The following is a 23413-nucleotide window of genomic DNA, read 5'->3' on the forward strand; positions in this document are numbered from 1 at the left end:
ACCTAAAGCGTACAGCGGGTGGTTCTCCTCGGATGGTACGCAATTATCTGAGACCGCTCCGTTTTTTATGAAAAGCTGCAGTGCTAAAAGGGAATCAATATCACGTCTTCGGTAGTGCTGGAATTTATCCTGTAGAATCCAGTAGCCTCGAAAGTCGTACCTGGTCCCAGATACACCTGGTGGCCAGATACACTATTGAATAGGTAAGAATAAGATAGTTTCCTCATCAGGGTCGGACAGGGGGCAGAGGTCAGCTGGCAGAGGTCAGAAGTTAGAAAACAAAGGAAAGAGGGCAGAGAGCAGAGGGTGGAGGGCAGAGAACGGAGACAGAGGTTACATAGAGACGAAGAAGACACAAGAAAGAGAACAGAGGACAGACGGTCGGATACACTGAAAAGCTCTTACCACCAAGATTGTCACAGAGATACCGAAGGGAGCTGCAGCTGAAGCCGTGTTGCGCATTAAAATGGGTTTCTTATTGCTCCGAAGAAGATTACTCGATTGGTGGAGAAATTGAACAGCAATTTCCTGACTTGACGGCTTCATAAGGCTCAAACCATAATGGCACGGCGAGGAATATGACGATGTTAAATGATGACGAAATCATAGAAGCGGATCGACGAAAGGAAGGAGATGAAAACTCTATTGATCAGTGAGAAAAATAATAAGTGTGATGCGCTCGAGCTATGACACTGTGGGAAATCTCAGGAATTTCAGCAGAGTGTGTGCTGTAACAGAAAAGAGAAAATATATCATCGGGAAAGCGGAGCTGTCGCAGATAGTGACGATTTCAGAACCGTATACTGCATGACGAGCGAACTGACCTATTGTCGTAAAGCCGTCATTTGTCCCGTAGCGAAAGCTTACGGTTGGATTCGCTTCCATGTTGATGAGCTGCTGATAAGGTGAAAGGAACACCCATGGTTCTCTATCGTATAATATCCGGTGAGGTTCCACTTTTTGAGGATAATATAGTAAGCTACTGAAACATGTACGTACGGACTGCTCCCTCAAACAAAACCAATTTTTTTCTGCCATCTACCCGCTAAGACGGAGTAAAGCCTCCGACCTTAATAGTCTTCCCGCGTAATTATTCCTTGTAACTCCTGTCGACAAAGCAGCTACTGGTGTGGTGCATCCTCCCTGTCGTCTTAGAGATAGTGGCTAAAGTCATCCTAGGTGACCTCAAAAGTTTGAATGAACTAGAGCAGGTTGGTTTTCGCTTGACATCCTCTTGTGCAGGCCCCAGTGGCACAATCCGGATCATTGTTGAGTAGTGTGTGGGATTTTAATCTCGGCAAGGAGTGTATTGGGAACATCCTGTCCAGAGGGGTATCCCCGAGAAACGGGCCAAAATGTGAAATGCTGCATCAAAGCAGAAGAATTTGACATACAAAGCAGAGTCTGCCAAGGTTGCACCTTCTCACCGATACTTTTTATTCTTGTTGTTGGTGACATTTTGTAAGATGTCTTAGGTGGGAGATGTGAAGTAGTTTAATGGACTATGTCCTCTTTCTTCATACACCTCGACACTGGATTTGGAGAAACAGGTGGATATTGTCAGAGGAAAGATAAGCATCAGCAAAACCAAGATTCTCAGCCCCATCGACCATCGCACTCGTTCTGCTTGTGTATCCAGGGAGCGTTCTTTCCATCAAATACATCTTGCCTGTTTTGCCCTAAATCCAGAAACGCAACTGTCTTAACGACACACTAAGTGGGAGTTATTTTACCTCGCGATTGAGCATCCTATCGTGCATAAAACTTTTGGTTTTTAAGGCTTCGTGGGAAACAAAACCTTTTTAAAATTGGTTCCCTATTTATCTGCCCGTCTGGCGGTCTTTCTATCGTTTTGGGGGATGGAAATCTACAAAAGGCATATATATATGAATACACATATGTTAACTACTTTCCCCCTACTACTACTTTCAATTATGTTTTCTGGTGAAACTGTCTTTTCCAGAGGAGATTCTAGACCCCTTTTTTCCTTTGGGAATCTAGAACAAAGAAAGAAACATATTTTCGGTCCTCCGAAATGCCGTCGCAGCTGGAATAGTTAGATGAGCTGCGTTTATACCTATACAGATATTTACGGTATCTGTCACGTCCATTTCTACTATCGCATAGCCCGCATTCCCCGAGACGGTTCTAAACCAACAAGGCGGTCCCCTATCATCACCCCAGGTGGATTGATGATGTACTTTTCAATTCCAATGGAAGAAGTTGTTTCCTTACGGCGCTTCGTGATAATTACCACCTCTGTTTTGTCTATCGCCTGTGCAAGATCTTCATATTTCAACTACTTCTTTTATAGCAGTGATTGGTTCAGATAAATCCAAGTCCACATCCGTGAGATGTTTTGCAATAAAGGTCACCGTTATAACCAGTTATCTTGGCGTCCCTTGTAACTGGAACATTGGGGACATCATTATACATAAGGTTCTACAAAAGCGGCTTCAGAACAGAACTCTACAGAACACCCGCAAAGATCAAATTCGTTCAGTCCATTGTCCTTGTCATATCAACGCCTCCTTCCTGTCGATAAGTGGTGTTCAGTAATTGGGTACATCAATTTTCTCCAAAGACCTTTTAATTAGGTCCCAATCAGCCGAATTGTCCGCATTTTGCAAATCAAGGGTTATCGCTTGACTTGTTTGTCTGTCTAACTGCGCGAAGGTCTACAAAAAGCAGCGCCCTCTTACATTCGTCAGTGAATTTCCATTTTCTCGGAACTATGCGTTAGAGTTAACAGGAATGACTTTTGGCCTTCGTCCTTTCGCGTCCAAGATCAATCTGTCCAACACACCTTCGAACTGAGCTAACGTCTGGCTTGGAAGAGAATAACAAATATAGACGGGTATGCCGTCTACTTTTGTCTACACGAACTCAGTTGTAGGCAAACTAATATATCCCTGCATGACTTGGCACCGCAAGCGTATATAGCCGTCCCGTCTCTTAGATCGACTACCTACACATAATTGTTAGAGTTTCTATGGGGTGCACTTATTATTGCCACTTGCATCTTCGGTACGTAGGTGGTATGAGTGCGCAAGGATTCATTGAGGCTTTTATGACAGTTGCCGTTTCAGGCAGTATGCCTACTCTCAAACCCCTCCTTTCTATTGTGTAGTAGGCACTTGAGATTCCTTTGATATTTCTGGTCAATATGAACGTTTTCCCCATACTATAGAGGCCTTTCCAACGCTCAGTAGTTTGCGTCCTGCCTCTGCTGGTAGTCGAATAATTTCTCTCGGTGTGCCTACGTACGCTTTCCTGAGTATTATTATATAATAAATGCCTTCTGTAAAGTGTGTAGTTTAAACTGTTCCATTAAGGCAGCCTGTCTTAGAAGTGGTCTCGTCTAAGTCCTCGCATTATATAATGGTTTCCCACTTGAGCACGCATTGTAGCAATCTTGTCAAGTATATTTTTAGCAAGATTGTCGGACCTTTTTAACTCCGGAATGAAATGACCCTTTTAGTTACCACGGATGCTCCTGACATTTCCTCCCAAGTCCTTAAGATCGAGGTCACCTTTCACCTGCGTAGGTCACCAATGATAGAAATGATGATCGAGTCGGAGAAGCTCCTCATTTTCTTTTTCTACTTTTTAATTTTTTTTTTAGTTTAAAATTAGTCTAACCATCATTTATTTCTTGATTGGATCTCAGCTCCATTGCAGGCACTAATATTTGGGGCACCATTTGCCCACCTACTACGGTTTCTGGCCCCTTTTCTCAAAGTGGACGATAAGCTTTTTTGTTTAATGGAAAGTGTTGATAGTGTCTGTCTGCCTGTGTCACATACACTTTTCTCGGGAACAGCTGCGCTTACTGACATGAAAGGTGGGCACCTTGAACTCCCACATATACATTGAAATCGTTGTTCTACCGTGAACTTAGGGGAGCTCCTCATACATTTTTTCACCACATATATGGGGCGCATTAAATAAAAAGTTTCGATTAATACTTTTCGAAGCAGCTCTTAGTTTTCGATCCGGTTGTGAAGGGGTATGATAGAAAAAGAAGACTTGCGGACCCTGCCCCGAGGGAGTAATACCCAAGGCCAGGACGTCAACAGTTTTCAGGGATATCGAATTTGTAGTCCTTGACCCAAAACTGGAATGTATGTGACCTAACAAAGGCAGGCAGATTTGTGGTATAGAAAAGGATCAAATTTTCAAAGTCTAATTCAGTCTCTAAGGATTCTTATGTACTTTCGGCCCTTACCTAGAAAATATGCAAAACCTTTGTAGAGAGGAACTTATAGTTTCCGACATGTTTGTGTCCAATTTCAAATCTCCTCAGTATAACACATAAAAACCCGCGGTTTCCCTCAGCAGGGACGCATCCTTACCCTCTTTTCAGACGTGAAACCCTGTTGAGCCTGCTTTATAGTCGCGCAAGAGTCACACCCTATGAGTTGAGATTTAAGAAAAGACTCAAAGTCTACACTGCTTGTCCTAAAAGACAACTAAAGGGGAAAGAATTGGTTGACTAGCAACTTTCGTTGACGTGTGTTGGAGCATTTCATTCAAGACCGTAATGGTACACTACAGGATTACAGTGCCCTAAAGGAGGCAATGTCGTTAGCATTGCTTGCACAGCAGATTATTACGCCGATTTGACTCAGGTACTCATGCACAGCTGAGTCGACTGGTGTCCGACGTCAAATCACGATACAAATCTCACTGCCACCGGTGAGATTTGAACCGCGACCTTCCGTATGACAACCTTGTGCTCTAGCCACTCATCTGTTTGGACACTTGAATCTTTATTGCTACCAAAAAATCAGGAATGCCTCGAAGATCTCTGGCTATCGAGAACGGACCATGACCGGCTTCTGCAATGTGCACATGCTCCTCGGTATCGAGGGTGGCCAGAATTCTCGATTTCTCCAACTCAAGCGAGAATTCCGAAGATATAAGCTGAATATTCTGGGTCTAGGCGAAGTAGGACACTGAAAAGTACTTCTCCCCCTTTTGCGACAATGGAATTTTATACTCTGCAGATGCGTATCCAGTGACGGGTGCTTTCTGATAGCCACCGCAAGGGGCGCTCTCTTGACCTGGGACCCGGCTTCTGACAGGATTCTGACTCCAACATTCTGGTTTAAGGAGCATCGTAATTGTACATGGATGGATGGAGATGGATGGTTTCTATGAGCAATTCACATTGTGATCGTGATGGGTAATCTGAATGGCAAAGTGAGCTCTGACAATACACGGCTCGGACATGTGATGAGAAAACACGGTCCTGGCGACCTCTACGTAAATAATGGAAGGTCTGGGGATCCCTGCAGTCTACGTTCTTGTAATTGGTGACACGTTGTATGAGTGTGCATATGACCGGTCAGTTAGGTTTCATCTGATCGAGCAATTAAATCGACCACTTTGCGAGCAGCAGTAGGTATAAAAGTCAGCTTCTGGATATGTATAAATTGAGAGGCGCTGACATCGGCCTCGAAAGGAAACCCCATCTGATGGTCGTTTACGTTAGTCACTTGGCGCGCGGTTGGGGAGCTGTGACCCCCAAGCTCAACATCGATCACTCATATGATCCAACTGTCGCTTGACATTGGGGGAGTTATTTAGCTGATCGGACGGCAGACACATGTGAAAATATCAATAAGCATTGGGCCGCCATAAAAAATGTTCTGCTCTCAGATGTTAGGCTCCGAAGAGGCGTCATAAGTTGAGTGCGGAATCGTGGCAGCTGATCGATAAACGGAAGGGAATGGAGGTTCCATTAACCGCTGTGAATGATGGCCCCATGGCGCGCCCGAGTTGCAATACCATACGAAATCCTGGAAAAGTGAACGTAGTGTGTGCCGTGACAAAAGGAGACGAAAGGTGCAGCGGACCGCAATGATTTGAGAACTGCAAACCTCACCAAGGAAGAGCTTACATGTGGTCACAAATCTTCCGGTGGCACTGTGAAGGACGTTAACGGTTTAGTTCTCATCCACGATTATCAAAAACTGAAGAGGTAAAAAAAATTTCACCACGGTCCTTAACCATAACAGATCTGATGTGGTTCCTCCTCTTGTAGATGAAATGGCTAGCCACCGTAATATGCGGATACGTATTGGTCTTCCAAGCAGAAAAAGACCATCTCGGCCACCTATGCACCGGAGCGGAGCAAAGTCGCCGGGCACGACTCTCAAGCCCCAAAGTTATTTATCATTGTAAACACGGTTTCTGCAGATTCCCGAAGCGTGGAAGAAGGGGATGATCGTTAAGATTCCAAAAAACAAGGTGCACCTTTTGAGTGTCACAATTGAAGGAGTATCTAGGTGGTTCCTGTCGTTGCAATGATAATAGCTAAAATAATCCTGAAACGCCTTAAAGAACAGAGGTTGCATGTTCTTCATGCTGCCCTGTCTAGAGGACGTCAAGGAATTCAATGGCGCATGACATCTTTTCTCACACGCCTCCACTACGCTGATGACCTCTGTTTGCTTCCTCTCCAGTTCATTGGACTCAAATCAAATCACTCTGAATTTGGAAAGAGAGCTAAGTAGGGTTGGACTGAAAATAAGCAAGAAAAAAAACCAGGTTTCAGCCTGACAGTTCGGTGCACGTTGCCTATCTGTATTGATGGGCAGATCATCGAAGTGTCGTCGATCAATTTGTGTATCTAAGAAGAGGCGTTTTTTAGATGGCAGTGGGTACATCACACGGTAAAGAGGAGCAACAGTTGCTAACTATTTCATGCAGTGGAACCCACCCTCCCAAAAAAGCCGAAGGGCACATGGCAGATACCAGTAGGAAAGTGCCGCCATCTCGGTAAGTTCTAATGGAGTTGTAGTTGACGCCCTATTCCCCACAAGATGCTGTTTGGACTAGTTTAATCCAGCTTTGATTCGTTGACAGCAAAGTGAACTTGGGCTAGAATCCTCTTACATTACATTCCTTACTGGAAAAATCTTCTTCCGGTTTCTGACTTGTACAATAAAAGGAATTCGGCTAGCTTTCCTAAAGTAACAAAAAAGTTCATACCTATATTCAATTTTATATTTAAAACTCCTCTTTACTTTACAAACGCAACAAAGATAATTTAATAAAATATTTTAATATCATGAGCTATTGTCCTTAACCCTTGATGAGGTATGCAACAACTGCCAACAGCAAACCTGAAAAGGCACCAAGAGTTGGTGCGTGACTTCGCAGGTCTTTGGTGTTGCAGTCCTGATCGTAGCAAACTTGACAATTTTTCTGATCCTTTTCGCAACTTTCCTTTTGTTCATTGTTCAAACTGTAGAGACAGCCTCGTTTCACAGTATCACCTGAAAGGAGTGGTTGTTAATAAATCTTGACGCAAGTGGCAAATGCAATGGAAAAACTAAGGAGGTCTCAAAAGGCCAAGGCATTTCTAGACCTGAAAACTTTTGCCAGAAAAAAATTATATTTAAAGTATAATTACCGTCACGTTGGGCATAGCATCCTCTGGTGTCGTATGTCTGAACAGGCTCAGAACACGTTGTGCCCTTTACATCCTGACCTACTACACAAGAATTGTCGCCAGTTCCAGTGCACTGGAGACAACTTTGATAAACGCGGTTGACATCATTGCATCCATTGGTTGAGCAGGTGGTACATGTTGCGGAGGTACAGGCGTTTGGATCATCCAACGAACAGCCTCTGCTGATAGTTCCATCAGAGGACCTTGCAATATAGCAGCTTTCAGACTCATAATAGGGTCTTGAGCTTTCACATTTACTTGACTCAGTTTGGGCCCAGGCGCATTCTTCACCCCCTTTGCATTTTGCGCACTCAAGAGCTGGTTCGACTAGTCCACCCATACTGTTACATCCTGGCTCTGAACAGGTAATGCAACGATCCCGGTTTTTGGAGCAATCATCATAACGCTCATCAGATACACATCCACGGACCATTTTATTGTTATCATCCATGAAAAGGAAACACTGGTCGCCAGATTTATATACGGAACAAGCAGTGGCTTCGCTGCTTTCCTTATCCTGGTAGCAATCAGGATTGCTTTCGTCACATTGGTGGCACATCATTCGGTCAGTTGGAACCAGACCGCTGTTGCAATTATCTTTATCACATCGGACGCAGGTTTCGCTTGATGGGCAGTCGAAACTGTTGCTTTGGCATCCTCGCACTACGTAGCCATCACGGAGGGTAGCAATGCAAAGACCGTTGCAGATCATAGTGTTGATAGTTCCCACATCAGTCCAAGTGGCGCATTTCTTATCCACCTGCGAATTGCACGAGTAGCACTCAAGCATGGGTTTATTGTTACAACCGTCATCATCCCAACAGGATTCGCATTGTCCAAAAGTGTCACCGCTACCGCACCCACGTCGAATGACTTTGCCTGGAATTATCCTTCAGATTAGTAACAAGGGAGAAATTTGTCAAGTCAGCTGGGATGGTCGCCCCTTGCTTAAAGCAAATACGCCAATTGACCTGACAACTTTATTGTTTCTCAGTGTAAGTGTTATAGTTTTTGTGTGTGCTGAGTTCTTGGATCTGCATATGTAAGGTAAATGTATGTCTGGTTGAAGTTACTAGAAATTCAAGTTACCGTATTTTTGGATTAATAAATTTGAAAATAACAAGGACCACCTCACACACGAAAAACGCCAACTTCAAAGCTCCAACTTAAAGACACTTACCTGAATCTCGGCATGTATAACATGAGATGTCTCCAGCATTACAACTAACTTGATTAGTCATAAAAACATCGTCTGCGCAGTTTTGATTCTGTGAGGAGTCGCAAGAATAACACTTTGGTGAGTCGATGCATTCGTTATTGCAGTTGTCAAACCTGCATTCGCGCACGTACTTAATCTGGCTAGAAATGGCTGTGTCCTCTTTGGAACATCCACGGATAACCCGTTCTCCATATTGGTATGTGAAACAATATTCATATTCTGAGAAAGGGACTTCTACCTCACAGAACTGTAGTGAAGTCACGCTGCATTCATCATCCCTCGTAATCAGTCCAGTTTTGCAGCTAGGATCAGTGTTAGAATCACACTTGATACACTGCAGTTTACCAATAATAGCCTGACTATTGCATCCGTCTCCAGAGCAAGTTACACATTTTCCGGCCGGCATTAGGGTACACTCGTTGTAGCGCATATCCGTGGTGCATCCCCGAACCATCTTGTTGTCATTCGTGACAAACATGTAGCATTTGTCAGTTTCATCTTCAACAATGGGGCAACTTGGGGCTAGCTGGTATGATTGGTCATTATTACAATCGGCGTCATTCTCACCACACTGATAACATCGTAAACTTTCATCAGGTACGCGTCCACTGTTGCAGTCATCCTCCGTGCAACTCTTACATGTCAAACTTGGCTGACAGTCGAAGCTGTTACTTTGACATCCTCTTTCTACGATACCATTCCGAAGAGTTGCTATACAATTTCCATTGCAAATTACTTTGTCGATGTTTTCAGGATTCTCCCAAGTATCACAATTTGGATCATTTTCGGAACTGCAGGAGTAACAACGAAGCATCTTTTTATTATTACACCCTGGATCGTTCCAACAGGATGCACATTGACCACTCCCTTCGAACTCCCCGCATCCGCGATGAGCTGTTCCCGCTTGAATGGTTTCAAGGAGTATTTAAGCATTTTATTTTGCTATCCTTAAACGATAAACATCAGTAGTGTATTTCGTAACATATTGACGGGTAGTAGGTAGTAAAAATTAAGGTAGGACGTTAAGGGGAAGTCCACCTTGACAAACAATAGGTTTTTCGTTTAAGAAAACATGGCTGGCTTCCTGCGGACACCGCCTCGACGCGGTAGACTAACCTATAGTAGTTCACGACTAAAAAATCGATTTCGATTTCATCCGGGACTCCAGGCCTTCAAATCGGGGCCCGGATTTTGGAAGCCCCCTAATTTGTATTCCTCAAAGGGAAACGAGGAGAGTATGTTGTACAATATCCTAGGTGGCAGAGCAGACTATCAGGCAATGAGAGAATGTGAAAAGGGTACGAACATCATGGACGTTTCGGTGTTGTTGCAGGGAAGGGAGGTTGAGGGTGTGGTGCGGGAAGGACGGTCCACCCGGGAAAATTGTTTTTGAAAAACAATAGGATCAGATGAATTTGCATTCCACAGCTTCTAGAGCGGGACAATCACAGTTGCGGAAGGGAAACTAGACTACACAACAATATTCGAGGATGTTTCTAACAAGGGAGTTGACAAATTTGAAGGAAGTCTGGACTCGGAGGATTTTGGAAGCGCAATTGATGATGGAATTGAAAAGAAGGTGGTCATCGAAGAATTACACCCTTGGCTTGGAAGGAAAGGGGTCGTCCTCCAGGAATGTAGGAAAAGGATACTTGGCAGGATTTCAACGAGTGGCACATCTAGTGGCATTTGCTGACATTTAATGTCTCTACAAAAGAGCACAGGCGAGAGGAAAGAGAGGCAAATAATTTGAGGATGTCTGCGCATAGGAAACACCGGCAGGTGAGGATGAAAGCAAGGTCGTTCATAAAAAAATATTGTGGTGGGAGCGGAGTGATGTGGCGGCAAATCGAAGGCGTGAACCTAAGCGCCTACATGAATTCGCCTCCGCCGCTGCATTTAATGGCCGCAGAAACAAAATGGTGACCCCGTTTTGTTGAAGGCGCCTGGTTGAAACAAACATTTTTGTTTTCACGCTAACAACGGCATTGGTAGTAGTTCCAGCGGACAAAGAAAAACTTCCGCGGATTAGCCCGGCTGTTTGGATGAGGATCGGTGAACGGTTAGGGCGTGAAAATTAACGATAAGAATGACGCTGTTTTTTCTCAATTCCGACACATAGATTGCGCCCCCTCACCACACGTGAAACTTTTTTGCTTTGTTCTGTAGCGGGTACTTTTTATTTGCGGCAACCACTGTCTGCCGTGGTGCCAACGAGAGTAGCAGCACCCATCAGCGACGTTAATATCGCCGCCGTTTTCGTGGACCAGCCAGCATTCCACGAGAAATTCGGCCGGACCTGGAATTTTGGGAGCAGGTGGAGCAAATTCAAGACGGCCGCAAGCACAGGTGAGCTAACTACAGTCTTTCTTTTATTTTCCATTTATTTTTATTTTATTTTCTTTTGTTTTATATTTATTTTTTATATTTTTATTTTTCCTTTCCTTTTAAATTCCGCTACGGTCTCTGTTAGACAGTTTTCCGCATGACTGCGTTAATTGTTGCCTCGGCGGACGCGAATTCAGTTGAGCCACAGTTCTTTCCCGCTCCAGTTCCTTTTCATCGCTCTCCCGGAATCTGAGAGGAATATGTCGCGTGAGGAGAAATCCGCCGAAGACGCGATACCGCCGCTAGCTGGAGGTGTTCTCCGCCACGCCCAACAAAGTGCACGAGGTATACACGGGCCCCGTGGCCGCGGAAGTTTCCCGAGACGCAACTTGAGAAATCGACGAACTGAAATCGATCGTGAGGATATTAGCGGACGCGGTCACCAAGCTCACTACGACGGTAGGTACTTTGCGTTCGGAAGGTAGATCTTGATGGCAATCACCGTCGAGGTCTTATTCCCAAAAGGGGCGTTCGGATAATCGTATGCTTCGACGATTTGCTGGTACCATCGGAAATACGGACCTCAAGCGACTAAATGTACCACAGGATGCACGTTTAGTGCAGTAAAAAACTAGGATCGCTGGGTGTCTCGGCGACGGCGATGGCTAGCCCGCCGCCTTTCAATCTTTGATCCCCTAAGCAGACGTTGCTTCCTGGTCGACATGGGCGCTGAGTTGTCGGTTTTCCCTGTACCCCGTCCGAATACTCTTATTCCGCAAAACGTGCGTTTAGCGGAACTCATCTCCCATCAGCACCTATGGCTATAGGCAGGTTAACGTGAGTCTCGGACTCTGCCGAACCTGTTCGTGGCGCTTCACTTTAGCATCCTCATATTAGGCGCAGACTTCCTGTGTCACTATGGGCTGCTGGTTAACTTGCAGAACAGGACATTAATAGACTACGCAGCCTCGGGGAAGATTTTTACCTGCCGAAATGCCACTCTCTCAATAATTATCGAGAACGTTGCCGACCATCGCATTCGCGCATTCCTCCGAAAGTTTCGCAACATCACTACGGAAAGTAGTTTCTCCAAGCCGGTGAAGCACAATGTGCAACAGCATATCAATACCATCGACTCTCCAATCTTCTCAAAGGTGCGTCCCCTTTCACCTAAGAAGCTTGCTGTTGCGAAGAGCGAGTGAAAATTTGATGAAACAGGATATCTGCATACTATCAAACAGTTGTTGGTCCTCCCCGCTTCATATGATCCCTAAGCCAAACAGCGAATGGCGGCCATGTGGGGATTATAGACGTCTGAATGCTCAGACAGTTCCCCACCGATATCCCATACCACTCATCCATGATTTCGCGCACTCATTGACAAATCGCCGTGTTTTTACGACTTTGGATCTACCCAAGGCGTACCACCACAATTCCTGTAGCTCCAGAAGACATTCCGAGGACGGCTATTTGTACACCTTTCGGACTCTTCGAGTTCACTAACCTGACTTTCGGCTTGTGCAACGCTGGGCAGACTTTCCAGAGGTTCATCCACTCTCTCTTACGAAACTTGAACTTTTGTTTTGTCTTCATAGATGATGTTTTGGTCGCTTCCTCTTTAGCATGTGAGCACTTGGAACATCTCGAGTGCATTTTTCAACGGTTCCTTGAGGCCGGATTTGTCTTAAGCATTGAAAAATGCAGATTTCTGCAGAAGAAGGTGAAATTTCTCAGCCATTTAGTTACCCCTGACGGTAACCAGCCTGACCCAGACAAGATTGAGGCGATTAAAATTTTTCCACTATCAACCATAGTGAAGGATCTGCAAAGATTCTTGCGCATGTTAAATTTCTATCGTCGTTCCTTGCCCAGATGCCCCAGATGATGAGCGGCCATCATCAAGCGATCCTGAACGCCTACTTGTCTGGGCCCAAAACTGAAGACTCCTGCGAGGTTGCCTGGTCTGCTGAGATCGTCCATGCATTTGAGACAGACAAACAACAGCTTGTTGAGGCAACACTGCTGGCAATTCCCCAGCTAAATGCTCCCCCAATTGTGTTCGTCGATGCTTCAGATACTGCGGTAGGCGCCGCTCTACACCAACGGGTGAATCAAATCCGGCAACCGTTGAGCTTCTTTTCAAAACAACTCAACCGAGCCCAACGCAACTACACGCCTACGATCGTAAATTACTCGCCACAAACCTCGCTATAAAATACTTCCGTTTCTAACTTAAGGGCAGGCCGTTCACTATGTTTACGGACCACAAGCCCCATGCATTCGCGGTTTGGTAAAAACCCAACAAAGCGTCCCCTCGCCAACTTAGACACATGACTTATAGCAGCCAATTTACGTCTGGTATCCAACATGTGTCTGGTAAAGACAGTTTTATTTCAGACACTTTGTCTCGAATTTCGATGGCCACAGGTCCCACCTCGGTCGATTATACGGCAATCGCCGAGGCAGAAAAAGATGACGCAAAGCTTCAGAGCCTGAAAGCAAATTCCAAATATAAATTCAAGGAGCTTCCTATTTTCGGCTGAAAACTTATTCTGCGAGACCTCAAATAAGGGACAAAGTCCATTTTCGGAGGGAAGTATTCCACGCGATTCACGATCATGCGCATCCAGGGATCAGGATGACGAACCAGTTAGTTACCAAAAAATATTTCTGTTCGTCCATGAACAAGGACGTAAATTCTTGGGCCAGACAATGCATCGCGTGCCAGAAGTGCAAGATCAACAAACACATTCGAAAAGAAGTAGGTGTGTTCCCTCGGTGAACCAAGCGCTTTCACACTATCCATCTCGGCATCATCGGACCTTTGTGAGATTCGCACGGATTCAAGTATTGCCCCACAATGGTCGACAGGTTTACGCGGTGGCCTTGCCTTTTGTCCTCCTTGGTCTTCGTACAGCCCAGCGGGAGGAGTTCGCGGCCAGCCCAGTGGAGATGGTTTGCGGGGAGAATCAACGCCCCCCGCCGATCCTTTTCTGGGCATCAGCGACGTCGAAAGTCAACACCGCCAGGGGTCTCGAGACGTGTGAACAGGTCCTCATCAGGGTGAACGCCCCTCGGAAGCCGCTGTCGTAAAAAATCTGCGAAGTGATTAGCACCTGCTCCATCAGCGACTTTGTGCATTTCCTGACTGTTATTTGAACGAGCATAGTTATTGACAGTTCTTCGCTGCAGCTCCAAAGCGTGAGTGGAACCAACGAATTGTCTTGGTGCTTTCATGGTTACCCGCATTATTTCTCGGTGGAGTGCGGCACGATGTGTACGTCCGGAATTGTCCGCTTCGTCTTTCGACTCGCATCCGACGAAAATCCGAACGTAGAACAGCTTCATCGTACGCTAACATATCGCAAGACTGCAAGTCGACTGAAGTTTCTGCGGTAACTGCCAGCTAGCTTTTAGTGGACTGTGTGATGAACTTTATGGTCTACTGGTTGACCTTTACTATGCGGTCGGCCGCAGTCGCTATATCGTCGGTATTTAAAGCTATCATTATTGACTGTATTCCATCTTGCTGGTAGACGCTCTAACCACAAGGATATCAAAAACTCCTCCGTGACTGTATTACCTGCAATACGTTTCATATAGCAGGAGTTGAGTTGGACGCTGATCGCCCAATTTTATGCCATGTATGAGATCCCGAGTCTGCTCCTCATCGCTTGCACCGAATGCGGCTAGAAGACTTTGCTTGATCATAGCATATTTCCCTGCAGCAAGGGGAGTTACCACGATGTCCGCCACCTGTGCTAAGGCGGGCATGTCCAATTCTCCAATGACCTTACCGAACTTCGATGTATTGCAATTGATCGCAATTCTAAACGATAGAAATTGTGGTTCCTCCCGCGCAAACCATAATGCTGGTTGCGTTTGCCAGAACGGTAGAAGCGTGAGGGCGATGACGTTGCATATTTCGGCAGATTGCTGTTTGGCTTCGTGCTCGCCTTCCTTTGCGTCCATGAAATGTTCGTTGTCCAAACCTATCGTGGGTCACCAGTTTAGGAACCGGATGTATCGCCACGTATACGTCTTTCTCTATAAAGGAAACACGGGGGGGGGGGGGGGGGTATCTCTAAATACAAATCACTTTCCATTCCAGAATAATAAAACTAAACTAGAAGGTTATGCGTTGTTGCGGCTGATTTCTCGATACCCCTCTTCGCTGATGTTGCTGCCTCTCGTGGCAAAGTTCGAAGCCAGCTGAGTTTGTTCAGTTGCTTTTCAAAAAACTCCTCTTCTTGCGCGAAACACAATTAATCCCTTTTTGCAAAGAATTGTGAAGCGCGATGAAAAGTGAATCCTGTACGATAATCGCCGACGATTAGCTCAATGGCTGGACACCGATCAAGCACCAGCGCATATGCCAAAACCAAGTCTCCACCAACCGCAAACATTGGTGACAGTTTGGTAATCTGCAGTTGGTGTTATTCATTCCTCCAGGATAAGAGCTTTGACACTAGGGGGAAACGTTTCGAAAGGAACAGTTTTTGTAAGCTGAAATAGGCTCTGTTGGTAGCATCAGCAGTTTTTGATATGTACTGCACGCTCGGAGAGAAAATGTCAAAATCATTTATACTTTTCTTTGCCGGAACTGACATTGTGTTGTCAGCCCAATCCGAGGCTGTCTCCGAGGCCTGATAAAAGTCGTTTTCCTTGTGGCATTCTCAGCCCTAACTAGCCCTTAACCTGGAAGACCAATTGGCATAGTTTCTTCTTTTTTTAGGCACTGGAAATGCTAAATTTTGAAAGAGCGATGTGGTGAAATTTAAAATAATACTACCTTCGACGACCTAAATTAAACTGTTTGCGAAATACACTGTAATGTTTTTTTCCAAAAATCAGACAAAACCACACAATGAACCGCATTTTTACGAAAAACAAAATAATTAAGAGCTTCATCACAATTGTAACTTGGCTCCTCTATTCGAGGATATTTTAAATTATATTAATTCATAATTAGGTGAACTTGAATCACTAATTATTCGCGAATGTGTGCTGTGTTTAGTGTGTGTTTATCTGTGTTGTAATAAGGATCGGTGTATATTTAACTTCGAAAAAATGCCAGCGTTAAACAATTTCAAGTAACACCAAGGACGCTTTTCAATCTCTTTTTAGGATGCATTCATTAACTAATTAAAAGCTTCTTTAAATTTCGTAAGGAAGTTACTAATCTTTGATCAGATATAGTTCGATCTGGCATTTTTTCGAATAACTGATTGCTTACCTTCATCTCTGCACGTGTGACAAGAGGTCGTTCCTACAGGACAATTTTCAACAGTTAGATTACCAACACTCTGATCTTGGCAGTAAGGCTCTGTGGCGGAACTGCAAGAATAGCACTGTGGTGGCTCTATACATTCGTCGTTACACTTCTCCAGAATACATTCTCGAATATAATTCGTTTGGTTCACATACTGCGGTGAGTCCCGGGAGCACCCACGGACCACATGTTCTCCTTTGTGATAGGTGAAACAATGTTCCAATCTTCCCAATAATAGTTGCATACTGCAGGTGTTTTCCGTGGTGACAGAACATTCTGATCCGGAGACTGTTCCGTATACGCAACTTAGTCCGTCTTCAGTTGAGTCACATACTGCACAGCTGAACTCGCTCAAACCTGGGTCCGAGTTGCAGCCTGATGTTTTGCAGAACTTGGCATAATCGCCAGGAACATAGCTTGAATCGGAAGTGCAACCTCGTTGAACATCCGTTTCATCGATGACATCGGTGAAGCAAGCATCGTCAGGTTGGTATAACTTACATGGAAGCTCATTTCCCTGTGTCTGCGCTGCTAAGCAATCTGCTCCAGAACACTGATGGCACTGAAGTCGATCGGCAGGATAGATTTCGCCGTTGCAGAGGTCTTCTTCGCATTCATCTGATATTGTTATTTCTGTAGGAAGGTCAGATGAGCATCCACGATACGTTGAATCATCGGTCACTGAAAATATACAAAACAAGTTATTAGTACTCCTCTTTTAAATTGAAATATTTTCAATAAGTTATTCATCTTCGTTTAAGGATTGAGAAAGTCCTGAGTGCACATTCAGTTAACGATGAACCGTTGCTGATCACGTTCTGTACGCCTAACAACTTTTAGGGATATTGAATTGCTGGACGAAGTTGGTTTTTGACAAGGCTTCCACTACGAGATTCCAGTTCAAATTAAGGCCGGAATATCTTGCTCGGATATGTGATGGAGATGACCGTAACAACGATGAAAGGTTTAAATACTTCCACCACTGCATTATTGAGAAGACACTGTTTTTGCACAGAGTCTGCTACAAGGTGCATTTTGACATACTAACTACGAATATAAAATTAGGTGTGTCATATAGGTATCAGCAGTAGATTTAAAAGTTGCCTTCGGAATGTGCTCAATAGAACCTATCTTCGCTTGGGCGTCGCTACTGCATCTACTCGCAGGAAAACAGAGCGTCGTTTTCCAATCTCGGATCTGACTCTCGTCCACACAGTCTTATGCACAGGTGACACAACCCCGAAGAACTTCGAAGAACTTTGGGCAGAGATCTAAATTACTGGGAAACAGCGACAGGCAGAGTCGTATGGATAATAAAATGGGTTCGGGGAGAAAATCATGCGCCCGCCATTCCTTCCCCAAAAAATTCTAGGCCCCCAAGCAATCTTCAAGTGTGGGGGAATGCCTCATTCCCCTTCTCTCCTTGTAGACGGGCTAGCCTACAGAAGTAGTATAGAGAACCCGAGACGAATAGAAGTACACCTTACCGGTCAGCATTTTCTTCTCAATGAATTAGTGGCAGTCTATCCTCTCCCATAAAGGAAACTTAAAAAACTATAAACCCGAATCAAGTATCAACACTATATCGCTAGAATGGATTATACTTAACATCAGAAACCCAAAATAGAACAGCAGATTACTCGTGGTCGAAGTTGTTCGTTTCGGGAATCACTTGTACCCTCCTTCAGTGCTATACATCGAAGATCGCAAGAAACATCACTAGAACACACAACTAGAGTAGGGTAAACTTGGCTTGGTTCTTGGTGACGTTAAGAGTCTGATGTCTTGAGGACAAACTACGAAGAGGTAGCAGGGATTATTAAAGGGAATAGTTTCGATAGATTTCCTGACAACTGAGGCACATTGTCCCAACGAGAAAAAGAGGGCAAATCTACGTGAAAATCATAGATAATACCGACAAACCGCAGGACCATCGTCATGGAAATAATTGGGACAACCGTGATTCCTAACAGTGCTACAAGACCCCATATCCCCCATCGTTTCAACTAAATTATTAACTAATATATTACGCAGTCTCCGACAGTCCGAAAAGGTTATAACTTCAAGCGGGGTGAGCACGACGGTTTGGTATTCCCTTACCATCAAAAAGTTCGAAAAGTGCAGTATAGTGTACGTCGATGTTGCCACTATTTCGTAGGAAATGGAAGCAGAAGCCACCGAAGAAGGCAATGATTCCGTCTCATGAAAACTTCGATAATACTCTCAGAGACATTAAAAATAGGCTCGTACACGATGATGAGTAGTTGAAGAAGAGGAGGTGGAGGCTCCTCCACTATATTCAACTGAATAATCTCATCTCTTGTGGATGAACTGGATGGCTGCTCTCTGCATCTCCCTTACCTCCCTATCGGACTATTTTGGGGCAGTATACGGAGTTCAGACCACCCGCTTCACCTGTATTTAATCGATTTCGAGAAAGCTTTCTATAGAGTGAAAAAGAAGTGTATCGGCAATGCTTTACGCAAGGGAGCATTCTCATATGTCAAGGCGGGGAAAGCACATTGCCAATTTCTGATCAGATTGCATATGAATGTCAGGTCTGTGCACCGACCAGTACTGGGCCAGTATACTCATGATATAACGCAGACTTAGCTTTAACTTAACTTTCCATGCACTACTCCCATATAGCAACACAGGGGGAACCATTAGCACAGAGCAGGCTCACCTTTATCTTGGTGTTGAGATAACTGTATTTTCAGATTTTAGACAGGCCAGCGAAAGCAGATTTAATGATGTTAATGCTTCTGGTAACATCCTTCCTTCCTAGATATATAAATTGATCGACGGGTGTTCTGCCCATGAATGCAGATAGGGTGACCGCATTTCATTGCGTTCCTCTACTTCTTCCGGACAAGGCAGCATGAAAGAATTTCACCCACAACGAAGAGAAATAATATCGGTGCCAAGATGCAACCCTGGCGAACTCCACTTTCGACCTTAAAATCTTCTGAGTTTGTACCTCGGTACAGTTCGTGACATTCGGCACCATCATCTGTCGCTCTGATAATAGCTATGTTTCTCCGAAATGCCAGTTACACTCCCGGTTCACACTATCGAAGGTTTTCTCGAAATCGATGAGAGCAGCTGAAGCGAAGGTCTAAACTCCGGGCACTGTTCCAAATGACCAGTAGGGTGTTGATGTGGTGAATGCAGAAGGATCCGAACCGAAAACCAGCCTGGTCTCCGTCGACCGAACTGTCAATATGTTCTTTGATGCGTTCCAGGATTATTTTAGCTGTTATCATAGATACCATTCCAACCAATTGTCAGGCTCAAACCGATTGTCCTTCTTTGGAATCTTAACGATCATCCCCTTCTCCCACTCTCAGGGAAATGTGTTAGATATTCAAGATTTCGGTGGAAGTAGAAGTGGTAGACCTGCAGTAAATGCAGGTTCAGTGATAAATAGCTCTCCGGGGAGCCCGTCAGGCTCACCTTCTTTACTCCGTTTGACCGCAGTGATCGCCGGAATGTAACAGTGACGGCCATTTCAATTGCAAGAGGTGGAACCTCAGAACCTCACCGAACGTGATACGGCTATGAACCATAGTGAAGTGTTCTTTTCGATTTCAGCGCCTTTCTTGTTGCGCCCATCCAGAAGGCAACTCCAAAATCTACTATTAAACGCGAAGTAGTCGATTTGATTGCTAGTACGGTGTTGGTCAGTTGGAACCCAACTGACCTTATGGCAACTTCTGCGTCCGAACAATGTGTCATAAATGACGAGGTGCCATTCAGATCACCCATAACGATCACATTGTCACCTTTAGGAAAAGTCCCCCTGAACTGCGGTTATTTCCTCGTAGAAAGTATACCTCTCCACCATATTGAAAGTCTCCATGGGAACATAGCACTGTACAACTGTGATGTTTCTTAACCTGGACCGGAATCCAGCAATCAAACTTCTGTCACAAACCGACTACCAGGTGAAGAAAGCACACTTTGCGGTAATCGACTGAAGCAACTCGTCAGCGTATTTGCATCTGCTTCCAGTTTCAAAATTTGCACGTTGCTAACCTATAAATTTCTATCCCTTTTAGTCGCCTCTTAAGACCAGCATTGTATTCTTAAACACCAACTCACAGGGCTGAAGTTGATAAACGCAGAAAAGGTTTGAATTGGATGGTATGTCTGCTGTCAAACACAATAGACCTCACTAAAGAGATTCTTCAAATCCCCCCTGTTTGGACAATTCGCAAAGGGATGCATCGGTGGCATTCGATTCGATCTATATAGATATGTGAGAGAAAGGTCATATCCGTAAAGAGTGGAACAAGGACCTCAAATACAAATTGTGGAAAGAAAACCAAGCACGGGATGACAGAAATATTGGCGGAAGTGTAAATGTGCAGAATTTTCAATGTCGCTCGGGTTTCGCTTGCACAACCCACTTCCGAATTGACAGGGGAAAGCACTATTAAAGTGAACATTACAGAAATCTTGACGCAAATATATGAATAATATATTCTACCGTTGGAAAGGCAATATAGGGGTCTGGCTGCAAAACCGGTTTGGTAGGAGATAAGAAGTATTGAAGCCACCGACGATTCCCCCCCCCCCCCCCCCCCCCAACCTTTGCTCCGTGGAACCATCATTGGTTATTACATTACGAGCCGTAGTTAACTCACTTTAGTTAAGTATCCTTTTTTTATGCACAGCATTGGTAATCATGCCTTCCTGATTTTTTTCCGATAGCTTTAATTATGATCATATCCCATGTCTATATTTTCCGGACATGCTTTCTCTCCAGCCACTCCCCGATGGTCAGAACTAAGCTTTTCTGACTGGTCTCATTGTTGTTACCCTTTCGACTTTTTTACCTGGGATAAAGGAGAGATTGACCTAACGTCATTTCGTCTGCCAAGATGTCAACCGGCATTACCGCTGAGATAAATGCGATCTGAGAAGGTCCTGAAGACCCTTAGGGCTCTTCTTCTGTAGACCGCTCTCAGTTTATGTGTGTTACCTAAAGCATGCAGCACTATTCTCCAAACTGAGACATGGAACTCACCGCGGGCCTTCTCCTAGGATCTACTAGATCATAAATTGTATGAATTTGAAGGCATGCTTGACAATTGCGGTTTCCATGTTATGAGGTGAGTCTTAAAGGTAGTTGTCGATGACTAAGTCCCGTGGGTCTGCGAAAGAGTTAGTGGAGGAGCAAATTCAAGGAGGTGGGTACTTGTCAATTCAGATGATGTGAACCAGTGTCGTAAGAGGGTTTGAGTTAATTGTAGAGCTGCTACATTGACCCATGCTATGTGCTAACTAGTCAGCGAGAAGTGTACCCAAAGCAACCACCAGGAGCAACGGGATACGAAGCGCGTACGAACCGAAAAAGGCATCAGACCAGCTTTCGATTACCAAATCAGCGCATCACAAAAGTATGTAACGCGTTCAGGACTAGGAGATGTACATTTACGAGTACAAACTACTGGTGGAATAGTGAACCTGCTAATTTCTGATCAATTTGTCACTGAGCCAAACGAATGGATGGGGGGCCAAAAGAACGGGGTAAGGCCCATCAGGACAGAAAAATAGCGGGCGTAGACGGAAGTTCGTCGAAATCCTAAGCTGGTTATTCAGGGAAAAGCATTAAATATCTCATGTAACGAACATAAACTGAATGCCGCCTCCAAACGGACACGGTTAAGGCTGTTTTTTTTTAGGATAATCTCAGATGGTGCGGCATTCGTCCCTTTGGGAATGATGACTGGCACCTTAGCGGATGAAATAATAACCGATTGTAACTTGGAGTCTATTTCTCTTTTTCGTAGATGAAGGATGTTGAAAAGGAGAGATTTTCAAAAAAGGGCGGCAACGATAGGATCGGCTAAAAAAAGGATAGACTTACAGGCTCATCTCTGAAATAAAGGAATGAATGATTAGAGAAAGTATAGTGTGACCAATTATAATCTCCTCGAGTATGTCACGGAGCCCTATGCCCAAACAGGCTTATATTGGACGCTTTACCTGATAATTTAAACTGGGATGAAATCTAGGAGGACCTACCGCACATATTCTTCCAATGTTCAAGATTTGCGGACAGGAGTAGAAATTTAGAAAAATGCGTGCAAATCCTATACGCCGGCGCGTCTAGATCCGTGCATTTTGCCGATAAGGTGAAATTTGGGTTCTAAATGTGAATATTGTTTGACGGTGTGATGATCGAGATGCTTGAGCAGCAACTTCTCGATTTAGTTGTCTGGCTTCGAATCCCGATCGTCATGGCTGTTTGTGTTCATCTTTGTGCTCTCTTTCAACCACAGGCTTTTTATTTGCCCCACTTTTAGTGCGTTGACAATGAAAATGAAGTACGGCCTCATGAAAACTGAAACGAAAATTTCGCAAATAAATACCCTCTAACTATGTGCCTGTAACGTCCTAAAGAGAGAGGTCCATTATGATAAGCGCCACTATCTCTCAGTCATCAGAAAAAGAGATTGATAATTTTCCCAAAGGGAAGCCAACCTTGATAAGTGGTACTGTAAAGCAGAGGTGAAAAGGAGGTAGGACCTATGTAAATCGATGAATCATGCGTCATACTGACATTAACGATCTCTCACAGTAAACTAACTAAGTGCCCCCAATACATTAAAAAGTAAACACTCGATAAGAAAGCAGGTGCGAAGGCCTGACAGAATGGGGTATGACTCGTGCAATTATCTTATGGATGTCAGTTGAATAAGTAAGATACGTTAACCGTAATCTAATACGATATTTTCCTCCTACCCGATTAGTAGTTAGATTACATTTTATTGGCCTAACCACCCTTTGGATAATTTGTCGATAAGCGTGGGTACGCAAGTTCTTTGGGCATCCAATCCAGAAATATAAACGTCAAGAATTTCTGTAGCTAAGCTTACGTGATTATTGTCGGTATCACTCAGATCTTAATTACTTAACCTTCGGTTAACAGCAATTAAAAATAAATTGGATAATTTATTAGTCTTATCGATATCATAAATTTATGTAACTGGCAGTCGACTGTCTTTAATTTTGAATCACACGAGTATGTAGTCAGTAAAACCCAAACAAGATTTGGCTCCATCATTTTCATATAAATTATTGATAAATTGATTTGATAGCTATTTTTACGTTCCATAATAAG

General features: G+C 44.3%; 1 protein-coding gene across 1 annotated transcript in view; it reads right to left on the reverse strand.

Annotated features, from left to right (window-relative positions):
- Positions 1 to 7000: 7000 nt before the first annotated feature.
- Positions 7001 to 23413, reverse strand: part of LOC119647065 (proprotein convertase subtilisin/kexin type 5-like) — a 71882-nt gene continuing 55469 nt past the window's right edge. The window contains exons 7-10 of the mRNA XM_038047826.1: positions 16246 to 16962; positions 8643 to 9584; positions 7424 to 8341; positions 7001 to 7286 (exon numbers count right to left, since the gene is read on the reverse strand). Coding sequence (XP_037903754.1) covers positions 7093 to 7286; positions 7424 to 8341; positions 8643 to 9584; positions 16246 to 16962 — 2771 coding nt within the window. The 3' untranslated portion in view covers positions 7001 to 7092. The remainder of the gene's footprint in view (positions 7287 to 7423; positions 8342 to 8642; positions 9585 to 16245; positions 16963 to 23413) is intronic.

The sequence above is a fragment of the Hermetia illucens genome, chromosome 1, assembly GCF_905115235.1.
Source record: "Hermetia illucens chromosome 1, iHerIll2.2.curated.20191125, whole genome shotgun sequence".
Taxonomy (NCBI): Eukaryota; Metazoa; Arthropoda; class Insecta; order Diptera; family Stratiomyidae; genus Hermetia; species Hermetia illucens.